Source organism: Epargyreus clarus, unplaced genomic scaffold (assembly GCF_041222505.1).
Source record: "Epargyreus clarus isolate Ecla_fem2 unplaced genomic scaffold, WU_Ecla_fem_2.2 ptg000015l, whole genome shotgun sequence".
NCBI lineage: Eukaryota > Metazoa > Arthropoda > Insecta > Lepidoptera > Hesperiidae > Epargyreus > Epargyreus clarus.
The window spans coordinates 6,120,265-6,141,460 of NW_027332223.1; the positions used below are offsets into that span (position 1 = coordinate 6,120,265).

Consider the following 21,196-nt stretch of genomic DNA (forward strand, 5'->3'; position numbering starts at 1 on the left):
TAGTGCTCCAAATTAACGGATATTAAATTAAAGTTCCATACCCGATTAAATGTCCCTAAAGGTTGATTTTCCAAAAACGGTGAAAAATGTGTTCTATTATTTTGAATCAAAAAGCTAAATTCCAATTTTCATAGACTTTGCTTCAAAATCTGCCGATTTCTAAACGAAGTGTCTTCTAAAGCCAAATGCAAATTTTTACAGTTTTTGCTTCCAAATTAACGGATTTTAATATAAAATTCCAACCCCTACTTAACCAACTTAACGGTTGATTTTGCAAATATCGTAAAATAGATATTTAATTACTTTCTATCGAAATCCTATCAAATACCAATTTTCATATAGATTTGCATCAAAACTGGGGGACTTTAATACAAACTTTCAACTCTTATTTATTCACGGAAACGCGGTCGAACAGGATAAAAAGTATCCTATGTCCGTCTCCTGGTTCTAAGCTACCTCTCCACCAATTTTCAGTCAAATTGGTTCAGCCGTTGTTGAGTTATAAAATGCTTCACGAAAACGCGGTCGAACGGGATAAAAAGTATCCTATGTCCTTTTCCTGCTTCTAAGCTACCTCTCGATTAATTTTCAGTCAAATTGGTTCAGCCGTTCTTGAGTTATAAAATGACTTCACGGAAACGCGGTCGAACGGGATAAAAAGTTTCCTATGTCCGTTTCCTGGTTCTAATCTACCTCTTTACCAATTTTCAGCTAAATCGGTTCAACCGTTCTTGAGTTATAAAATGACTTCAAGGAAACGCGGTCGAACGGGATAAAAAGTATCCTATGTCCGTCTCCTGGTTCTAAGCTACCTCTCCACCAATTTTCAGCCAAATCGGTTCAGCCGTTCTTGAGTTATAAGTGGAGTAACTAACACGACTTTCTTTTATATATATAGATATATATATTTGATATTATATATTTGATAAATTCTGATAATTATGACAGGTTTTTTGGTTGTTATTAAAATGGATTTGTTACTACAATTAATCTTGACGTCCAATTTTTTGTCATTAACTATAATCATTCAAACACTTATAATAATTCACAAATTTGTAATATAACTATTTCAACATTTCATTTTTAACAAAAAATACAACACTTGATTGCCATTAATAGGTAAAGTAGTAAAATATATAAAAAACTTAGTTTACTTATGTAGGTAAGTATAGATATTTTGAGAACTGCAGTAAAAAAATCTACAATGCACAGAATACCTAATGAAGTTGTTATATTATAATAACTCTAGTTTCTTGAAGTCAGCATAAATTATCATAAGAATATTTCATGTCATGACTACCACCTACCTACCTGCAATCAATACCGAAACCTAGAGATCGTCAGAGATACGAATATTTTACAGTCTACCTTCGATTTCTAATTTTATATTTTTTCGCTGACTAAGTCTTCTACAGTAAAATTCTAAGTACAGGAAAGTTTTCAGGAGCTGGTAAACTTTTTGTCATAGAGTCATGGTATGCAATCAATAACGAAACCTAGAGATCGTCAGAGATACGAATATTTTACAGTCTACCTTCGATTTCTAATTTTATATTTTTTCGCTGACTATGTCTTCTACAGTAAAATTCTAAGTACAGGAAAGTTTTCAGGAGCTGGTAAACTTATTGTCATAGAGTCATGGTATGGTAATATAGACAAAATAGGCTTTAAGTATGACGATCAGATTCTTCTCAAAAATATTGTTATTTAACGTTGCACGAGGAGTACCTAAATCTTCTTTATTTATTAAATTGTATTAAAGTTATTTCGAACCTTTAAAAGTTTTTTCTTAACAGTTTTTACTCATCATGATTAAGTATATCTACTTATTTCGAGATGAGATAAGTGTACAAAACTTTACAAAAATAAAATACGGAACAAAAAAAACGATGGTTCTATTATAAAAAGCTCTTATGAAACCGTGAAGGTAAGAAAATATAATTTTTTGAATATTGATAAAAAATAAATCTTTTTATGTAATGGGTAGATGTTGAGATAAAACATTCTTATCGAAATTGTGTTAGGTATATCTTTTTTTATACTCGTTTATTTATCATGAGGTAATCAATACATTTTATTGTAGGTATGCTACGAATATAATTCAATATCAATATAATTTCAAAATATTTGTTATCCTAGGTTATTTGAATGACACCAAAACATAAAAATAGTTAATGGAAACTTTAAACGACTTACAATAATTAGTCATGGATTAAAATGCTGCCTATCATATATAATATAATATTTTGTTTTTATTTTGCAAAAATTAATTAACTTTTATGTTCAAAGGTCTGCCTAAACTTTTGAGTTTTTATTTTGATAAGAACATTCTGGAATATAAGTCATTGGCGCGTGTTTCGTTGACTAAATAATTCCGTATAGTGCATGCATTTAGTTATGGTAAAATATCATTGTTTTATACTTAGAATCCTAGTCGTTCTTGAGGGTTTTGGAGAAATTGAAAAAACGGATATCTTTCTTAAGATGGAAAAAATTAGAAATTATAAGTTGATTATTGACTATGGCCCATATATCTGCTGTTTTGCTGAAGGCAATGATTTCAGAGATTAGGTACTCAATACAAAATCCTAACCACTTCAAAACACAGAACCTTTAACCATTAACAGATATTTTTTATAGCTATTTATGTCATATTCATGTTTAATTAATAAATATTTTTTGTAAATGTCCTTTGGCAAGACTTTTATGTACTCATGAAATGTCAGCTGGCGTCGTCATGTTAGCGCAAATGTTAAATTGCAGTTTAATGGAAAATAGGTATTATAGGTTAATACAATTTTTAAGCGAGTTCAAAAAAGGACACGCTGTTTACGGTTATCCAACGAAATATATTGAACGCCGAATTCAGAAATTTGTACTAAACCAACATTTATTTCAATTATTTTTTACTTTTCAGTGACTTTTAAATGTCGGTTGTACCTTTTTGTTAAATTTTTTGATGTGAAACATCTATAGGCGCACGTAAAACCGATTTCTGGCGTGGCGACGCATGCCGGTATATATATACAGTCTATATGCAGTAGTGTGTACGGTGTGGCGACGCGTCGCCATGCGCAATTGACTGTGCGATCGTAATATTTTATTTTATCATTATGACATATTTAGTTCCTATCACAATATGTTCTTTTCTGCATATTACTTTTACAAAATAATGTCGATGTTTCACATCTGCCAGGCGTCCCGTGACGGCTCACATTTTTTTTATTCGTTTGTTCGTTGTCATCACAGGTTGTCATCAAGAAACTGAAATTTAAGCATATGTTAATTACCGACGCTGCGGTTTCCTTCAGTGTTTTTTTGACGATTCTGTGTAACAAAAATTACTTTTGTTTAGCTGTGACGTTCTTGGGAAAATATTTTTAGTTGATATTTAACAATGTGTTATAACTTCATTATTATTTCGCTAAATTAAAAACAACAATATTAACGATGCGCGAGCTTGTAATGAGGAAGGAGGACGGATGAATTATAATATATATATACAGTAGGTACCTAATATGAAATTGTAAAGTACATACCTATACTTTAATATTGGAAGTAATGCATCACACCTGTAAATACTGAAAACTGAAAATACATTTCAACACATCAGTATAGCTCAGAATACAAAATACAAAAAGCAATACAAAAAGCAATACTGCGAAGTAAGGTAATAATGTTGTAAGCCATTATGCAAAGTGTCAGGCAGTTCTTCATGTACCTACCTATTGTGATGGAAGAACACGGGATGCTCTTTGTGCAATATCTACGTAACTTTATTTTTTTGTATAAGTATGTACTAATCACATTAATGATTAACCACAATACATGCCACAGTCTTTGTTGCATTTTTTATTTGGTCATTTACAATAGTACTATTACCGAGTACAAAATTGCTATAGTTGGTGTGTGAAATATTTACTTTTGTCACGATAGTTATTATGAAATGCATATATACTCACATAGCTATGTCAGTACTTATGTATACGATCATATTACTGAGTTCACGTATGTTAGTATCTACAATAGTAGGTATGACTTGAGTGTGTAATCATTACATACCCATCATTGTGACATACTAGCAATACCTCCAAGGCCCTGTTGCCTCGCCATAACGATATTACTTGCATTGAAGAGAGCCCCATTAAATTCTCCATAATAGATCGTAAGTACTATTGTTTACTAGTATTGATGACAAGGAACAAACCGATATTGGTTAAACGTAGATACATCCCCACGTTCTATGCTAACGGTATTTTAATTAAATATTGAAGTAACAATATGAATCTAGTATTCACAGATCCACAGATTATTTCACTATGTTACAACAGATGGTGAGTGTCTACTAACAAATTTATTAAATATTAACTGCCCAATTACAACATGAATTCGAAAGTTTTTAAGCAGATTTATTATAAGAATTGCAACGCGACTTCATCATATTTTACAGTTTATTCTGTGGTTTTGTGTATATTGATATCTTAAACGTAGGTACTTGTTTCTGTCCATCTTGTTCACCTGCCTCAAATTATGACCGAGTATCTTCCTACTTCATTTTTTTACAAACGACCAGGAAGTTTTCTTTGTTATAGCTAAATGCACGGTTTTGTATCTAATAATCATAATAAATTAAAGTTTTATTTTATGTACATACTATGTATTGGTCACTTCGCCAATTTATTCTGGTTATTGTACGCAGAATAACTAATGAACCAGACAAGATTTATTGTGTTTTAGGTGTAAGAATTTGCATGAATGTGAGAATTGTGCAATTAAATATTTTGTTAATGCTACCTACAAATAATAAAATTACAGTGGTATGTCTTAATTAATTACGAACTTATTAAAATATATGAGATCTATTAAAATAAAATATAAAAAAATACAAACTACATATATTGTAAACATTGCACGGGAAGCCCGGGAAGGGGTAGGCCCTTAGGGGAGATCGGCTTTCCGGGTGCTGTGAGAGCTCGTGGGTGCAGACCATCTCTGTGGTTATAAAACATATCTATTATATTTGTTTAACAAGTTTATATAAGTATATTAGCAGACATTATATGCTATATCAATGTTTTCGGAAATAGCTTCAAGATCTGTGTGTGATCGAGACATGTCTCATCGTATTAAGGCAGTGCGACAAAGCATGTTCTCTTAATTTTTAACAAGAGATCGCACACATTAAGTTCTTAAGGTATACAATATACAATGATTACTACCCCTTCTGGACTTAAAATTCTTAGGAGTATTTGCTATCCAAGCGTATTGATCGAGATTCGAGACATGAAGAGTCGCACCGTATTAAATCGCTGTGCGACGATACACTTACTTTTAATTGAGAAAAGGGTTTATATATGACAGCTTATGAGACACACTATACGATAGGTTTATACAAAATTAAGTATGTTTTTTATTTAAAACAATATCCGGCCTAAAATGATTCTCTCGGAAACCTTAATTACAAGTCTGTTACTTTAAAACTTGAGTAGGTAATTACGTCATTTTGGATTTTGATACACGCCAATTGCTGATTTTGTAATTGGAAATTGCATATTTGTAGAAGTATAATTTACCTCTAAATTATAGAAGTATAAGTACTACTACCTTTGCTGGGATGGATTTCCTTAAAGTTAATTGCTATGAATGCTATGAACCGTTTATATTTCCCATTTCTTCGATGCCTATTGTTGGAACATATAGGCTTTTTTCATACCGAGAATTGCTTGACAGTTTACAAAGATACTCGTACCACCTATATACAGTTCTAATGTTCCCTTTGTCATTTATGACGTGCCTTGGATTGTGGGCGCTGCATAATCGCGTGTATAATAATCTTGCGTGTTCCCGCTTTGTGTGTCATTATTAAACAATTAGGTATAAAAGCATAATTACAGTTTATTACAGTATAACTAATAAGTTCTTACGTGTGTAAATCCTTCCCAGTCTATTAAATTTAGTATAGTGTTATTCAGTCGTTTATTGCAACGCAGATGCCAAGAACTTTACTTTGGTCCAATAATAATAAACCTTTAAAACTTCGTGTTATTACCGTTAAAAATAATGCACTGACGCTGACGCTTCTACGCTAACTTAGAATTTCTTGTATCATTCGTGTGTACGAGACACACAAAAACAAATACACAACCAAACTCCGAACAGAAATATAAATTTATAATTAAATTCGTTTTGTTTAGATTCGATCTCGGAACTCTCTACCACACTAAAAGGATCTATGATATATTTGTACTGTGCCTCTACATATTCGTTCGGTATGTTGACCGCTCCATCTCGCAGGTCGTTCGTTAAATCCAGCATCAACGAATTGCGGACAAAAAATAGTTGTGAAATAATCTCGATTTTTTACTGATGTCTAGTAATACCTTTTTTGTGTATATGTATAATATCATGATTGACGCACTGTTTTGTTGATAACTGATATGTAGGTACCTAATATGGGATATGTAGATCCAAACGCCCATAAAACACACATAATTGTACAGGCAAATATGCCTTTATTTTACGTATTTTTTTTATAATATAAGAGTAGCAGACGAGCATGCAGTCCACCTGATGGTAAGTGGCTACTGCCGTCCATGGACATCTGTAATTAACCCCAGATAGGTTTGGTATTCCTACCTGAGGTCGGTCACAGATGCGCCGCTACTCCTGAGGACGAAGCTGGAACGCCTCGGAAAAGTATGTCTCCCTTACCACATTCTTCAAACCAGAACACAGCAGCGTAACACTGCTGTTATGAGGCAGAAATAGAAATAGGGGAGGTGGTGATGCCGCCGGAGTCGAACCAAAAAGGGTTCTACCACGTTCAGTACTGATTTTTAAAGTATACTTTTAAGATTATATAAGTACATATATATTTTTTAAATAATATTTTGTAATATTAGATTTAAGACAAAAGATCTAAGCGATTACAAAAAAGTGGAATCGTGTTCGTGTGACTCCGTCTAATTGCGTATTTCCAAACAATGATTATGACAATGGTTAGCTTAAATATACCTTTACAATAATGTAAACACAATGTAACCTATATTTAATGTTCGTGTTATTGCAAAAGTATAATATTTTTTAAATATCATGATTTAATTTGTTTGATTTTATTTGCTTTAAATAGATAATACTAAGACGAGAGAAAGAAATTTCGACCGTGTAGTGGACAGCCACGAGTCCAGTTGATGTGAATACAACTCATCCTTAGGCGAATAGTGCGATGGAGGAAGAGTGATGTAGGCACCAGGTCGAGGAGTTTCTCGGACAACTCACCATTTTAGGCGAATCTTGTAATCAAAATATGACTAACCAATCCTAAACTATTTTATGTTGTTTCCTTATTGAAAGTATATCTTGAATGTTAAAATACATAAAATAAGCAATAAGCACCTTAACATTGTTAAGTGTAATAAAAGTTATAGGTAAAGTCACAGTCATCGGTAAATTTACACAAAAATTTAAGTGCATATTAACCTACTAACTTACAGTACTTTCTACGATGTCTAGAGGTTTTCCTATCAAAACATTTAAATTATGAGTTGGATATAATATGGTACTTTATTTTCTTATATGGTCTTTAAATAATTAGGTATGTGCGATTATAAATATTTTTATAGGTCATACCTAAGTACATCTAAATTTATAAAGCGATGGACAAGTTATATAAATCTATAATACAATGAAATACACACTTACCTATTTAGGTAGGTAAATAAATATTCTTTTTTTTATAATATAGTAGACGAGCGCGCAGTCAACCTAATGCTATGTGGGTGCTGCCGCCACTCTACATCTGTATTAAACCCCAGATAAGATTAGATCTCTATCGAGGTCGGCCACAGTTGCGCCGCTAGCCCCGGCGACTAAATTCTTCGATCAACAATATAAACAAAACCAAATGGTAATAATTGTTGGTGTAAAACTAAACTGGAATACCTACTTCTACTACTACTTTGAAGGTGGTAGAACCCATTGTGGTTCGACTCCGGCGGCACCACCGCCACACCTATTTCTACCTAATAACAGCAGTGTTAGGCGCTGCTGTGTTCCGGTTGGAAGGGTGTGGTAAGGGAGACATACTTTTCCGAGGCGTTCCAGCTTAGTCCTCAGGGGTAGCGGCGCATCTGTGGCCGACCTCAGACAGGAATATCTAATCCTGTCTGGGATTGATTACAGATGTCCATGGGCGGCAGTAGCCACTTACCATCAGATGGACTGCATGCTCGTCTGCTACTCCTATATTATAAAAAAAAACCTAGGAAAAGTATGTCTCCTTTACCAAAAATAATACAACGTTAATGCGTTATATTTAATATTAAATCTAATTAGTAATACTACCCATTAACTTATGTACCTAACTTACTTCTTGCTTGTACGAACTTACAAGTAGCGGATTTGTTAAAGCTTAGATAAGATACAAAGAGAAAGTATAAATATGAAAGTGAAAGTTTATCTCATACAGACATCGTGAACCATTTATTACTAAGTATTGAATAATATTTCTAGCATGACATGACTTTTAAGGTTACATTATCGAAAGCTTAAGTAGATAGATAAGTATAAGAATCTGTTACCTACCTACAAATACAAATTAGATATTACCTATACATGATTATAAAATTATAATTATGTATTTGATAATGAATATGAAAGTATATGATAGAATTAACACAAATTACAGATTAGTTAGTGCCACATGTATGATGTGTTTGTAAACATGTAACTTTCAGTAGAAACATACTTCAAACGAAAGTCGCCGTGAGTGGTGAAATGTCATGTCTCGAAAGTGCTAATTTACACTATAATACTATTACATATAAGTAAGTGTTGTATTGCAACAAATAAATAATTAACAGGTAGGTACTTTATTTGCATAGCATAAATTACATATTACATATTCCTAAATATAATTAGATTATTTTATACATTCAAAACATAATAATAATGACTTTCCGAAATTGTTAACGTAATCGTGAGCAAATAGTTTTACTATTCGGTACAAAGTTCGTAATCCAAACGTTTTTGATTAACTACTGATTTAGTATTCATAATAAACGGTATCCGAAAAGACAAAGGAAAAGACAATAGACTTGTAACATGTGCGAAGTCCTTAGTCACCTTTTCACTGAAAGCCATAATACTGTGTAGTATTTATGTGAATAAAAAGTATTAATCACATTCGGCAAACGGTAAACTTGCTTAATCTGTATGCACGTCAGGATTCTTTCTCTCCACTCAAAGGCATTGGTTAGCGTCTTTGTCAAGTACAGATAGCAATTTATGTGTCACGGACAATAATAACTTGAAGATAGATACTTAGGTATAACACCTTTGTTTTTAAAACAATGTAAAGGAAATAAAGTAAGTTTGTATTCAAGACTTCCAAGATGCTCATAGGTCTTGTTGACTTAAACTAACAAACTTCCATTGCAATCTAAATTATAAATTCTAACTACCGTACTACCTACAACTGCAAATATTACCTAATCATTTACTTTGTATATAAGCTAGATACGTGACACCTAATATGGTCGTTGAACAATATTGCTCTGTAAAGTCTGTAAGTTCAACAACTTGATTCATTTTATAAAATTATGTTATAAAATAGTTATGTAAATACTTACTGAATTTAAATAAAAATATAAGGTATCCGTTATTCATAAAACACTACGGCCTTGTTTTGTTTAAGTGTATATAGTAAGTTCTAGAAGTTGTTCTTTATTTAATGCCCGTTATTATAATACTTTTTTGGACATGGACTCTAAAAATTATCCTTTCAATATTTTGCCTATCAATGATCGACATTTGATAATTTCTTCAATTGATGTTGTCAAATTTCGTCCGAAGAAGTCCGTAGGTCCGTAGCAACATTTTAAGTAAATGGAAATTATATGAAAATGTTTATATATTAGGTATGTGGTACTTGTGGTAGTAAGTATTTAGCACCTGAAGTCAATATTTACATTAAGTATATTACAGTCACGACACTGGGTGGTTACCTACCATAAAATATTATTTGCGGTATCAAGCCTTACCTCAAGTACAAATTTAAAGAAATAATAAATACTAAGCGAGGTCTGATGACATTGGGAAAAATTCTAATTTTTCACCCTTATTTTGTTTTTGGCTTTCCTTACATTTTTTATTTATCAAAATTGTGATTTGTAGATAATATTATGACACGATAAAATCAGAACACTCCAGGTAACTACTGTAACGACTAAGATTTAATTTATTTGTCGATGTCGGTTTAAACATCGATACATTCTAATTGATGAAAAGACAAGGCAGTTCTATCTTAGCTCGTAGGGCTATTGCAAATTTAGAGAAGGTACACAGACAAAATAACGAAGATATTTTCGTACTAATTACCTATGTTTTTATTTTTCATAAATAAATATAAGTGCATATAATGTAAGTACAATCAGTAGGTACTTTTATCAAAATAAATTGCATTTCGTTTGTCATATAACACATAAATTGTAACAGAATTAGAAACAATATGTACCTATAAGGATAAAGTATGCACTTAAATTATTGCCTAATGTTGTTGAGAATAAATAATTGCTATTTAACGCACTACTATGACGACAAATTGTAGGTGAAATAATTTATCGGAACTCCATTTACGTCATTTCTCTCGCATGTATATTCGAGACTACTTCGCTTAGCTTACTAGCATGGAATACTAATGAAATAGGTACCTATAAATAGCATCACGATTCGCGTATATCGGTCATTAGTAAAGCTCCATTAGAGTGAACTTACGCGTTAGTTAAATTATTGTGTAAAATAATAATTGTTTATTCCTTACTTTACCTGCACTAAAACCCCCCCGGTGGCCGTCCTCAACGCTTGTTGGAGAACTCCGGGATCTCCAACGGAACACAACCGGAGCCCTCCAAGCGCGATGCCCAACGGGCTCTACCCTGGGGGAGCAGTTTTCGCTCCTCCCACACCATGTATGTTTACGACGGTATGCGACCACACATACCGCCGTCCTTCCCGGGGTCACTTGCTGGACGGTTCGAGCTCCCACTCTTGCCGTCCGCAACCCCGGAAGCCCCCTTTTAGTTGCCTCCTACGACAGGCAGAGGATACCGTAGCCCTATTCTAGTCCCGGAACTACAGATAAGTTCTATGTGCGTACGCACGCGGTCTCACCCACGTAATTTTATTTTTAAACCTAAACGATCCAATCGTTGTTACTAGGAAACTGGGGTTGATTTATTAATTTACTAGTTTTTGTCCGCGGCTTCGCCCGCGTTCAAAAGAAAATATTTTTATTTTTATATATATTTAACCTAACGATAAGGCAGACGGGCTACCTGATGGAAAGCAGTCACCGTCGCCTAATGACATTTGCAACACCAGAGGAGTCGCCAATGCATCGCCGGCTTTGAGGAGAGCTCTTTTTACACCCCTCTTGAAGAGCCCCATGTCATAGTCCTGAGGGAATACCTCAGGAGGAAGTTCATTCCACATTTTGCACGTACGCGGTAAAAATGACCGTGCAAACAGAACCGTGGAGGACCGCCACGGGTCAAGCTGATGTGGTCAATCAATCAATTAAGTCAAGAATCAATTAAGGAACAGTAAATAGTATAATTGTAGAAAAAGAGTGGGGCGCTTTTCGAACCTGATAAATGGAGCACCCACGCTTTTTTTCACAATTTTATTATACTAATTGTTGTTCCTTAATTGATTCTTAGATTGAAAATTATTTTCTACTTTTTAGAAGATTTTATCATAAAAGCGTGTTTGTTAGTTTTTTGAACTATTTTCTTATTAAATTCAAAATTAACCACATGTATTATATTAACGGTTACTGTTTTACACCGCCAATAAGTAATAAAAATACCAGTGGGGACGGCGGTAAAGAAAGGTTCAATTACTCTGTTGCGATCGCGCTGCTACTGCGATACAGTCGCCATGCACCTTCTCGCGTACATGGAACCACTCGCCTGGACGTCATTGACGGACGTATGCGCTTGTATACTGCCGCCCGCGCCGGTTTCCGATGAAAATAATTATCGTAATTTACTTATTTCCATCGTAGTTCTCGCTACCAGCTGCCTATACGTTGCAGGACGAACTATATGCTGATTGCGTGAGTACGTGTGCATTTCATCTACCTTAATTATATTGAATTTTCATATTCAAACTGAGTGATAGTGACATCGTGATATCTTTTATAAAAGATAGCAGTAGCAAATTAGCATTTATTCCACCTAATGAAAAGTAGTAAACAGCGCCCGTGGACATCAGTAACTAGCTCTATATTATAGAACAGGGATTCTAACTGAAGTCGATCACAGATGTATTGCGTTGGAAAACTCCTGACGATTAAGATGGTTGCCCCTTATAGGGAAATGCAAGAATAGCTTGACTCTAGAATAAGTGGGATGATGATAGCTTCCTGTTCGAACCATACCGATTACCTATATTTATTTTTTTATTAATTTTTGTACACCTTAAACTAAGGGTTACAAAGGGTAAACTTAATACCTAATGGCATTCTGTGCCAGTCGACCCTGGGTGATGGCGATAACATGTGGTAGGCATAAACAAGAAATACAAAAATATACAATTACACCAGATTGAACAAATGAAACAGGTGCACGTCAATTGCCTATGTGCAATCCTGCAATCTCATTCTGTATTAGAATGCTGAATTTTTTATGTTAAACTTGGTAATTTTACAAACCCATTGATTACTCAGAAAACTCACAGAAAATAAAATATTTAAACCGTAGTTTAATTTGCATTAATCAGTTATATCTGAGCATAGTATATATTACCTGAATATTATTGATATTTTGTAAGTTAAAAATGAGTATTTAAAAGTAACGTTCTTAATTATCATTACTTACTTTACAGTACTACATATACCTACCTATTTATCTACTGGCCCTGGCAGTTTCCTGTCCAAAATAATTATGACATATAAGTTATAACCTTTGACTGTATTTACACACGCTGCGAGTCCACTTGCTCGTGAACTAAATGCTTATTTGCATTTGCAAATAACCCGCCTATTTGTATTTAGTTTTGTTAACTCATCGTGTTAAAAAGACAACATCCTGACCAAAACTCAATATTTACCGTCGTTCATTTCGCGAGTTCAAAAATCGTTGATGAATCATTAATTTGTATTGTAACGGTATAAACATTAACTTATTACTTACTTACATACCTTGTAGTTACATACATTAGTTATTACCTACTTATTTACATATTTTATATTTTTTTGACTCATTCCCCGAATCATCCACAATTCAACCTTGTTCCGTCAATAAGCTACAAGGAAAGTATGTTTCAGAATGGAAGCAACAAAAAATGCATGCTGCGAAATAATCATACAAGTCTATAACCGGATTCAAGTAGTAATAATTACAGTTCAATCTTCCTAGGGAGTACGGGTATCATATTTTATGAAGGCTCTTCCACTTGACAAACATGTAACGTAATTTTTTTTCACTGCGCTATTTATAAGTGATTTTTTTCCCTATTGTATTAAGTATTAAGTATAAAGAGTAAGTCGAAAGCTTTTATAGATAATGCAAGCATATATGACTTGTAATAGGTAGGTTGAAAACAAATTACCTTATCGTGTAAACTTATTTTTTATATTTTGCATGATATACAAATTGAATATTGGATAATCTTCTCTGAATAATAATTTGAACTCTTATAATTTATTTTGAAAGTATAATTTAAATTCTGTAGAGATAATAGGTATAGGTATCACAATATAGAGCAGGGGTTTTTAATTATTTCGTCACAATGGACCATTTAACATGTATATTACTTGTTTATAATGGATTACCAAGTAGGTATTCGACCACGGAACAGAAAAACTAGTTTTTCTGTACGACGACGGAACAGAAAAACTAGTTTTTAGAATTCGAAAAACAGAAAAACTAGTTTTTCTGTTCCGTCGTATTTGACAGTATTGTTATTAAAGTTGGTAAATGAAAGAGGTCTTTACGATCCGTTCATTTATTTCATTCGATATATGCAATCAAACTGCGCAATTCGAAATATGCCATCTCGTTCAGTGTGCCTATCTTTACTCCGGATGCGCTTAGAGAAAATTTTAAATTATATTATAAAGCTTAAAGCTTCTCTTGAAGCGAAATCACACTGTTCGCGTGGCTCTACCACATGGTACAGACGTAAAGATGTGAAACTCCATAGCATTTGGTTTCGCTCTCTACGACGATATGAAATTGAACAAGGTCATTGACTTTCACTTTATTTTTTCTTGGTCTTCACTATCGGATTGGTCGTTGCGTGCGTTCCTTGACTTATGACTTCCTTCAGACTTATGATTACCTTTATAGGGTTCTTGTACCAAATCCGATGTATTTGGTTTCCTTCCAGCGTCATTGCCCCTTATGATCATTAAGGTGAACAAGTATTTTGATGTTACAATAATAATAGTACTATTATGTCAACTGTACCTTAATCAATTTTCGAAATCAGTCCACTTATTCAAATTGACTTTTTTATCTATGCTAATGCTTGGAAGTAATTTATTCTGTAGTTTTAATTTAATAGAAGGTATGTAGGTAATAGATGAGATTAAATATATGGTTTTAGTTTATCTTAATAAAATAATATCTAATAAAATCGACGACTTTACCTTTCCGCACAACCTACTGCCCTTATTGTACAAGTATATCCGTCCACTAAAATTCTCCATTAAGATCTACATCGTATAATAAGTATACGTGATAGCGCGACATGGCTTTGATTAAACAATTATATTTCCGTAACATAATGAACAAGTAGTAATATCTATAATGGTTCTGATGTAAAAAAGTGTACCTTCTCGATAAGGTAGGTAGAACCATAACAAATGCTAAATTGAGCTTCTGCTGAGAACAAAATTATGTGTAAATTTGCCAGTTAAGTTTTAGGCGTTGATATACCACTATTAAACGGTTTAAATGAATTACTTATTCGTGATTTATAAAAGCTTTCGAATATGCATGTAGTATATTCGAAAGCTCTTGTAAGCATGTGTGTACTGAATATTCTTAGATTTTGTACTAGATAACTTTTTCTCAATCTCTACTTAGGTATAGTTTCGATCCTCAATTAACTTCTTAAAATCCTAATGTAATACCCAAATTATGTTTTTGTTTCAGGTACCGTCACAACCACGGCAAGATGTATATTGGACATTAAGCCATTAAGCTCTTACAACATAAAATATACTATAATATAGGTACTTGTGAGTAATTACCTCGCAGTCATGTCAAATGTCGAGGTTAATGTCGACAATAACATGAATATGACTGACGTCAATCACAAAATTATGGTTAGTTCGGACTTAGCATATCTAAATCCATTACATGTAGGTATATTTCCCCAGCTCGGCACGATTCTCATGAAAAAGGAAAGGAGAGGTAGAGGTTAGCATATTTCAATACGTAAAAATAAGGTTTGCAGCGAGGTTTAAGGGCTCCTAAAATCAACAATAAAAATGATGGCTTGTTAAACGTTCCCTCCAAATCACAGAGCTCACATGAAATGTAGATTCTATCCAACTCTTATGTTGCCTAACTTTTTAAATCAGTTATAAGGCTTATACCCAAGTTACGCAAGCGGCAGCGCTATATGCGCTTCTGCAGCTTATTTTAGCATCTAAGAGATAATTACTTAATCAGAAATGCAGATTCGGAGTTTCTAATTATCTTATACGATAACGGAGGTGTTTGTTCTCGATGCCTTAAGATATTATAAATAAGTAACATATGTAGGAGTAACTATGATTAATTGTACAAGACAATAATGTCTTACACTGTGGTCTTCGTCATATATGTTTTGTTATATTTTTAGCTTACCTTCCAATTTGTAAGAATCGATATGGACTTAAATAATGTGGGAGAAACAAAAAAGTAATATAATATTTCATTCTGACATGCGATAACACTGTTTGTTTGTTTCTATCTTATCGTACGTTGTATCGTGTATATCATTGACTAACATATTATTTTAAAGCTAGTTATTTGAGTATTTACCGAACTTCGGCTCGTGTGCTTCTCTTAGTTTTTTACCTAGTGGAAAATCGTGAAAAGAAGCATGAAATTTATTTTTAAAAGTGCCTCTAAGATAGGTTTACCTCCTCCAAGATTACCCTGCACAACTCTATTCTTTTGAGCTGTGATAAAGTGTAACGTTTTTATATTGAATTCGTAGACATATTATTCATTTAAATTTTTAGCACGTGAAGCAAAATAAAGACGTCGAAATCGGTAAATCTGGTAAGGAGTCGTCCAGTATACCGTGGGGTAAGATCATAGCGATGGTGCTCGCTGTCGGGGTGTTGATTGCCTCTGTCACCATTGCCTGGGTCTTCCAAGATTGGCAGGCTGCTCTGCTGGTCTTCGCGATCCTTGTAGTGGTATACTTCTTTGCCTTCTACTGGAAAGCACTATATATCGCCGTCAGGACCGCACCTAGAGATATATCGTAAGTCTCATTTATTTTGGTTTATGTCCTTATCTCGTGTATTGGATTTCCAACTTATAATTGATATTTTTAAAAAGTAATAGTAAATATTTGAAACATGTTAATATTTATGAAACAGCAGAATTTTATTTAAAATACATTTTATAATTTTTAGAGCCGTGTGGTGTTACGTAAAGATTCTTACACTGACGAGAAAGTTCACAAATAAGAACTGGTCCATGCCAGAAATATTCCATGACGTTGTAAAGAGACACCCCAACAAAGCCTGTTTCCTCTTTGAGAATGAGAGCTGGACTTTCCAACAGGTAATGATTTGAATATATGTTACTGACCACAGTCACGTTATAACATTAAGATTAAAATCGTTATTGTGATTTAAAAGTTTACTTACCTACATAACTAATATACTTACCTATTAATAATTTTTACAAAAAATACTCGTAAAATAAACTGTACCTACTTATGACTGTTGACATATACGTCATACCAAAAAGGATAACTTAAGGATCTTGAACATCTATAGTACCTACATCTGAGAAAAATAACAATTTGTTTTCAGGTGGAAGATTTTAGTTTACGTGTCTCATCGGTATTAAGAGCACAGGGCATAAAAAAGGGAGATACTGTAGGGGTATTATTTAGCAATTGTCCTGAAATGCCGGCCATCTGGCTCGGGATAGCGCGAATAGGGGGTATATCGCCACTGATTAACAATAACCAAACTGGAAATACCTTACTCCACTCTATTAATATAGCCAAGTGTGACGCCGTTATTTATGGAAGCGAATACGACTCTGGTGGGTGAACCTTGACTTTTAAGTTCGCTTTTTGTAGTTAAATCTAATTACATTACATTAATTACATTACATTGATTAATTACATTACATTAATTACATTACATTGATTGCAATGTCATACCAACAATAAATAACATGTTTAATGTAAAGAGTAAAAATGCAAAGGTTGTAGTCTTATCTTGCAGTTAACAAGTTGAAATTTGAAATTACTTGATAGTTTATAACTATAGATTTCTCAGTGCAATTATTTTAAAAATAGTGTCACCACAAAGACAAAATAACACATTAGTAAGCATGATGTAAATATTAAAAGAATTGTTTTATCATATTTTTAGCCATACAAGATGTGAAAAAGGATTTGAGTCCTTCCATAAAACTGTATAAATTCACGCGTCGTCCCCTTAATACATCCAACGAATCTGTAAGGGTTGCAGAGTCAAATAATGACTTTACTGCTATGTTGGAAAACACCCCTCCACCTAATTGGTTCCCATCTGATGGTGAAGGCTTCAACGGAAGACTATTGTATATTTATACTTCGGGTACCACTGGTCTGCCCAAAGCGGCAGTAATTTCCCCGTCTAGGTAAGTTTTATTTAAGCTTAAACAATTTCAATACATGTGCATTAAGCGGAAGAAATGACATTATGCATATTATAAGGAAATGCTTGTGAGTCAAAGCAATTACCATATTATAGATTGGGTATTTAATTAAAATCTTTGAGAGCAGCCACGAAAAAATAAAGATTGTAACTACTTCTGATCTTTTCATCCATTTAAATATAGGTATTGAAAAAGTTGTTTTTGTGTTAAATCCTGACATTTGTGTAACATTAACGCGTAGGTAGATTTATAGATAAACTGGTCCAAAAAAGTTAAAAGCGTACCTAGTAAATCAACTTTGGTATATGGGCCGTAGGTAATAATAACAGTTACTCCAAATTCCAGAATGGTATTTATGGCGTCCGGTGTACATTACCTTGGGTTTCTGAAACGAAAGGACATCGTCTATTGCCCAATGCCGCTGTACCACTCTGCGGGTGGATGTATATCAGTGGGACAAGCCTTCATCTTTGGTTGCACAGTCGCCTTAAGGTCCAAGTTCTCAGCCTCAGCGTACTTCCCAGATTGCATAAAATTTAATGCCACAGTAAGTCGTAATTCATTTCACGAAAGTTCCCAATTTGTCGCGTATATTTTATGCTTACGAATGTTAACCGATTACATGGTAATACTTTAACCAATTGAGAATATTCAAACTATATATTTTTAATGTAGGTACTACAGTGATTCCATTAATTGAAATTTTGAAGTATAATTTGAAGCTTTAGCGTAATTTAATAAGCATCTATGGATTAGGTACACGTTATCTTGTGCAACCGACTGTTAATATGAAGCGCTGAGTTCAATGCTATCGCAACATTCTATACAAATTTATTCTTACTTTACAGTAGCGGAAGTCTAACGAGTGACGGTCTTTGTTGTAAAAAATCAAACTGAATAAAATAATTTTGCATCAATGTTTAAACAAAACTTAAGTTCCACCGCTTACTTAAAAAATATTGCGCAGTTGAGTAAAAAGGCGAATGACCGCCTGGAGGTAGGTATATGATACGAAACATAAATTACGTGATGAATTACGTACCTGAAGATTTCAATAGATTGAAGAGTTGTGTAAAATTTTCTAAAATGAATTTTCGGCCAAAATTGACTTTAGGGTTAACTCTAGAAAATGCATATTTATCAGATACTAGCTGACCCGTCAAACTTTGTACCGCCTCAAAATCTATTTATCAAATATATTTCATATAAATTATAGCCTATATTACTCGTGGATAATGTAGCTTTCGAATGGTGAAAGAATTTTTAAAATCGATCCAGTAGTTTTTGATCCTATTACAATCAAACAAACAAACAAACTTTTCCTCTTTATAATATTAGTGTAGATGTATGTAGTTAAGTTTTTTACTCAATAACTTTTTATTTTATTACAAATTTGGAATATTCAATTATGTTCATAATGTCGTGTCGGAATATGATACTTACATTAAAGTAGGTACTTACATACTCGTACATACTCGTTTCCTCTGACCATCGTTTTTTATGGCTCATAGCGGTGATTTCGGTAAACAGTCATTAAAATTATTTTTATATTGGTTTAACCCTGAAATACTTACATCATCACTGATGTAGCTCAATATTTATGGTGAATTTTGTTACAAATTTGTTTAATTTTTGAACTTTCATTCATAAGTGACTTATATAACTTGCTTTATTAGTTCAGTTAGTCCATTTTTACCTACTTGACGATAGTGTTACAATCTTCAGATTACATAGGTATTAGTTAGATTCCATTTCATCATCTTCTTTCCAAAAAAAAAAAATTGTTGATAGACATTGTTATCTAACTCGTCGAATGCATACATGTGACTAGACGTATAATATTTTCCTCATGTATTAAATAAACTCTAGTCGTAGTTTTTACATTAGTGTACTATGGTTTGCGAGATATGATTTTTTAAATTGCGCTTCTCATTCGCGTGTTTTATTTCACACTCCCACCGCTTTCACTACCTTTGTCTGACTAGTCTGTAATATCACCTATAGCTGTATACGTTTATGAGATCAATCTCAAGCCACCATTATTAACCTACTTTGTGGTGATAATAACTTTTCTTTTAACAACTTTATTGTTTATTATTTTCCAGGTTGCCCACTACATTGGCGAAATGTGTCGCTACGTATTATCAACGCCTGCTGCTGCCACGGACAGACAACACAAGGTTCGGACAGTCTACGGCAACGGCATGAGACCCACTGTAAGTATAAAATTACATAAATATACTTATGTTATCATACTAGTCACATCTGACGAGCAGACTTTATACACCTTTGGGAACATCAAGGAACACTTTCAGGAGCCGACACAAGTATTTCCTTAAAATAATTAATTTGTAATACACTTTACTTTTAAAGAAATGTCTAAAGATAAAATTGATAAAGGTTATTAATTTTATTATACTTACTAGGAACTGTAAAATGTTTTCTGAAAATAAGTCATAAAGGAAAATTTTATGTGCAATATTATGTAACGCAAATTTAAATAACTCATTACCGAGTTTAATTTATTATATTGTTACGTACATTAAAAATAAAATATTTTTGTGAAATTGCTTAATTTACATTATATTATTTTTAAATGATATCTTTTGAATTTCAGATTTGGACAGATTTCGTAAAACGATTTGGCATTAAGAGGGTTGTCGAATTTTACGGAGCTACAGAAGGAAACGCTAATATCGGTAAATATATACAAACCTATGCAACTTTCAAATGATTCGTCGAGTATTGTACGTTACAATGTTAGGATAACTACTACTTTGCAACAGACCGCTACCACACATATGTATGTAAGTAACTACTAATTTAAAGCCTGCAAGATAACAAGCACAGTGCACGCGAGCATACAAATAATATCGTAACATTTAATATTATGTTTACCATCGTAGAGTCAATTACCTCTAATGATGCTGCGCTTTGGAGCGAAACACGTGGGTAGCGGTGTATATGGAACATCTTATATACAAAATTCTTGTGTCACAATGTTAGTTACCGATTTTCACCAAATTTATATTCATATTCAGTAGGTCTGAGAATCGCCTTTTTCATACCCCTAAGTGATAAGGGTTGTTCACCCTTAACTTTTGTTTATTTATATGGCAACGTTTGCCGGGTCAGCTAGTTATTTATATACTTACAAAACCACTTAATTCTGACTACTTCATTTGATTAATTTTGAGTTTCCATGCGCAGGGATCCTGTGGGGTACATTGCAACGGTTATAATTATAGTGGAATGTTGCAAAGTAGTTACTTTCATCCTTACTAAAACATGAGTTGCCGCTATTAACT

The 21,196-nt window shown here is 33.3% G+C and overlaps 1 protein-coding gene across 1 annotated transcript in view; it reads left to right on the forward strand.

Annotated features, from left to right (window-relative positions):
* Positions 1-21,196, forward strand: part of Fatp (fatty acid transport protein) — a 29,233-nt gene that overhangs the window by 3,679 nt on the left and 4,358 nt on the right. Inside the window, exons 2-9 of the mRNA XM_073080260.1 lie at positions 15,162-15,334; positions 16,241-16,488; positions 16,643-16,793; positions 17,048-17,285; positions 17,621-17,870; positions 18,234-18,435; positions 19,994-20,104; positions 20,506-20,587. Coding sequence (XP_072936361.1) covers positions 15,269-15,334; positions 16,241-16,488; positions 16,643-16,793; positions 17,048-17,285; positions 17,621-17,870; positions 18,234-18,435; positions 19,994-20,104; positions 20,506-20,587 — 1,348 coding nt within the window. The 5' untranslated portion in view covers positions 15,162-15,268. The remainder of the gene's footprint in view (positions 1-15,161; positions 15,335-16,240; positions 16,489-16,642; positions 16,794-17,047; positions 17,286-17,620; positions 17,871-18,233; positions 18,436-19,993; positions 20,105-20,505; positions 20,588-21,196) is intronic.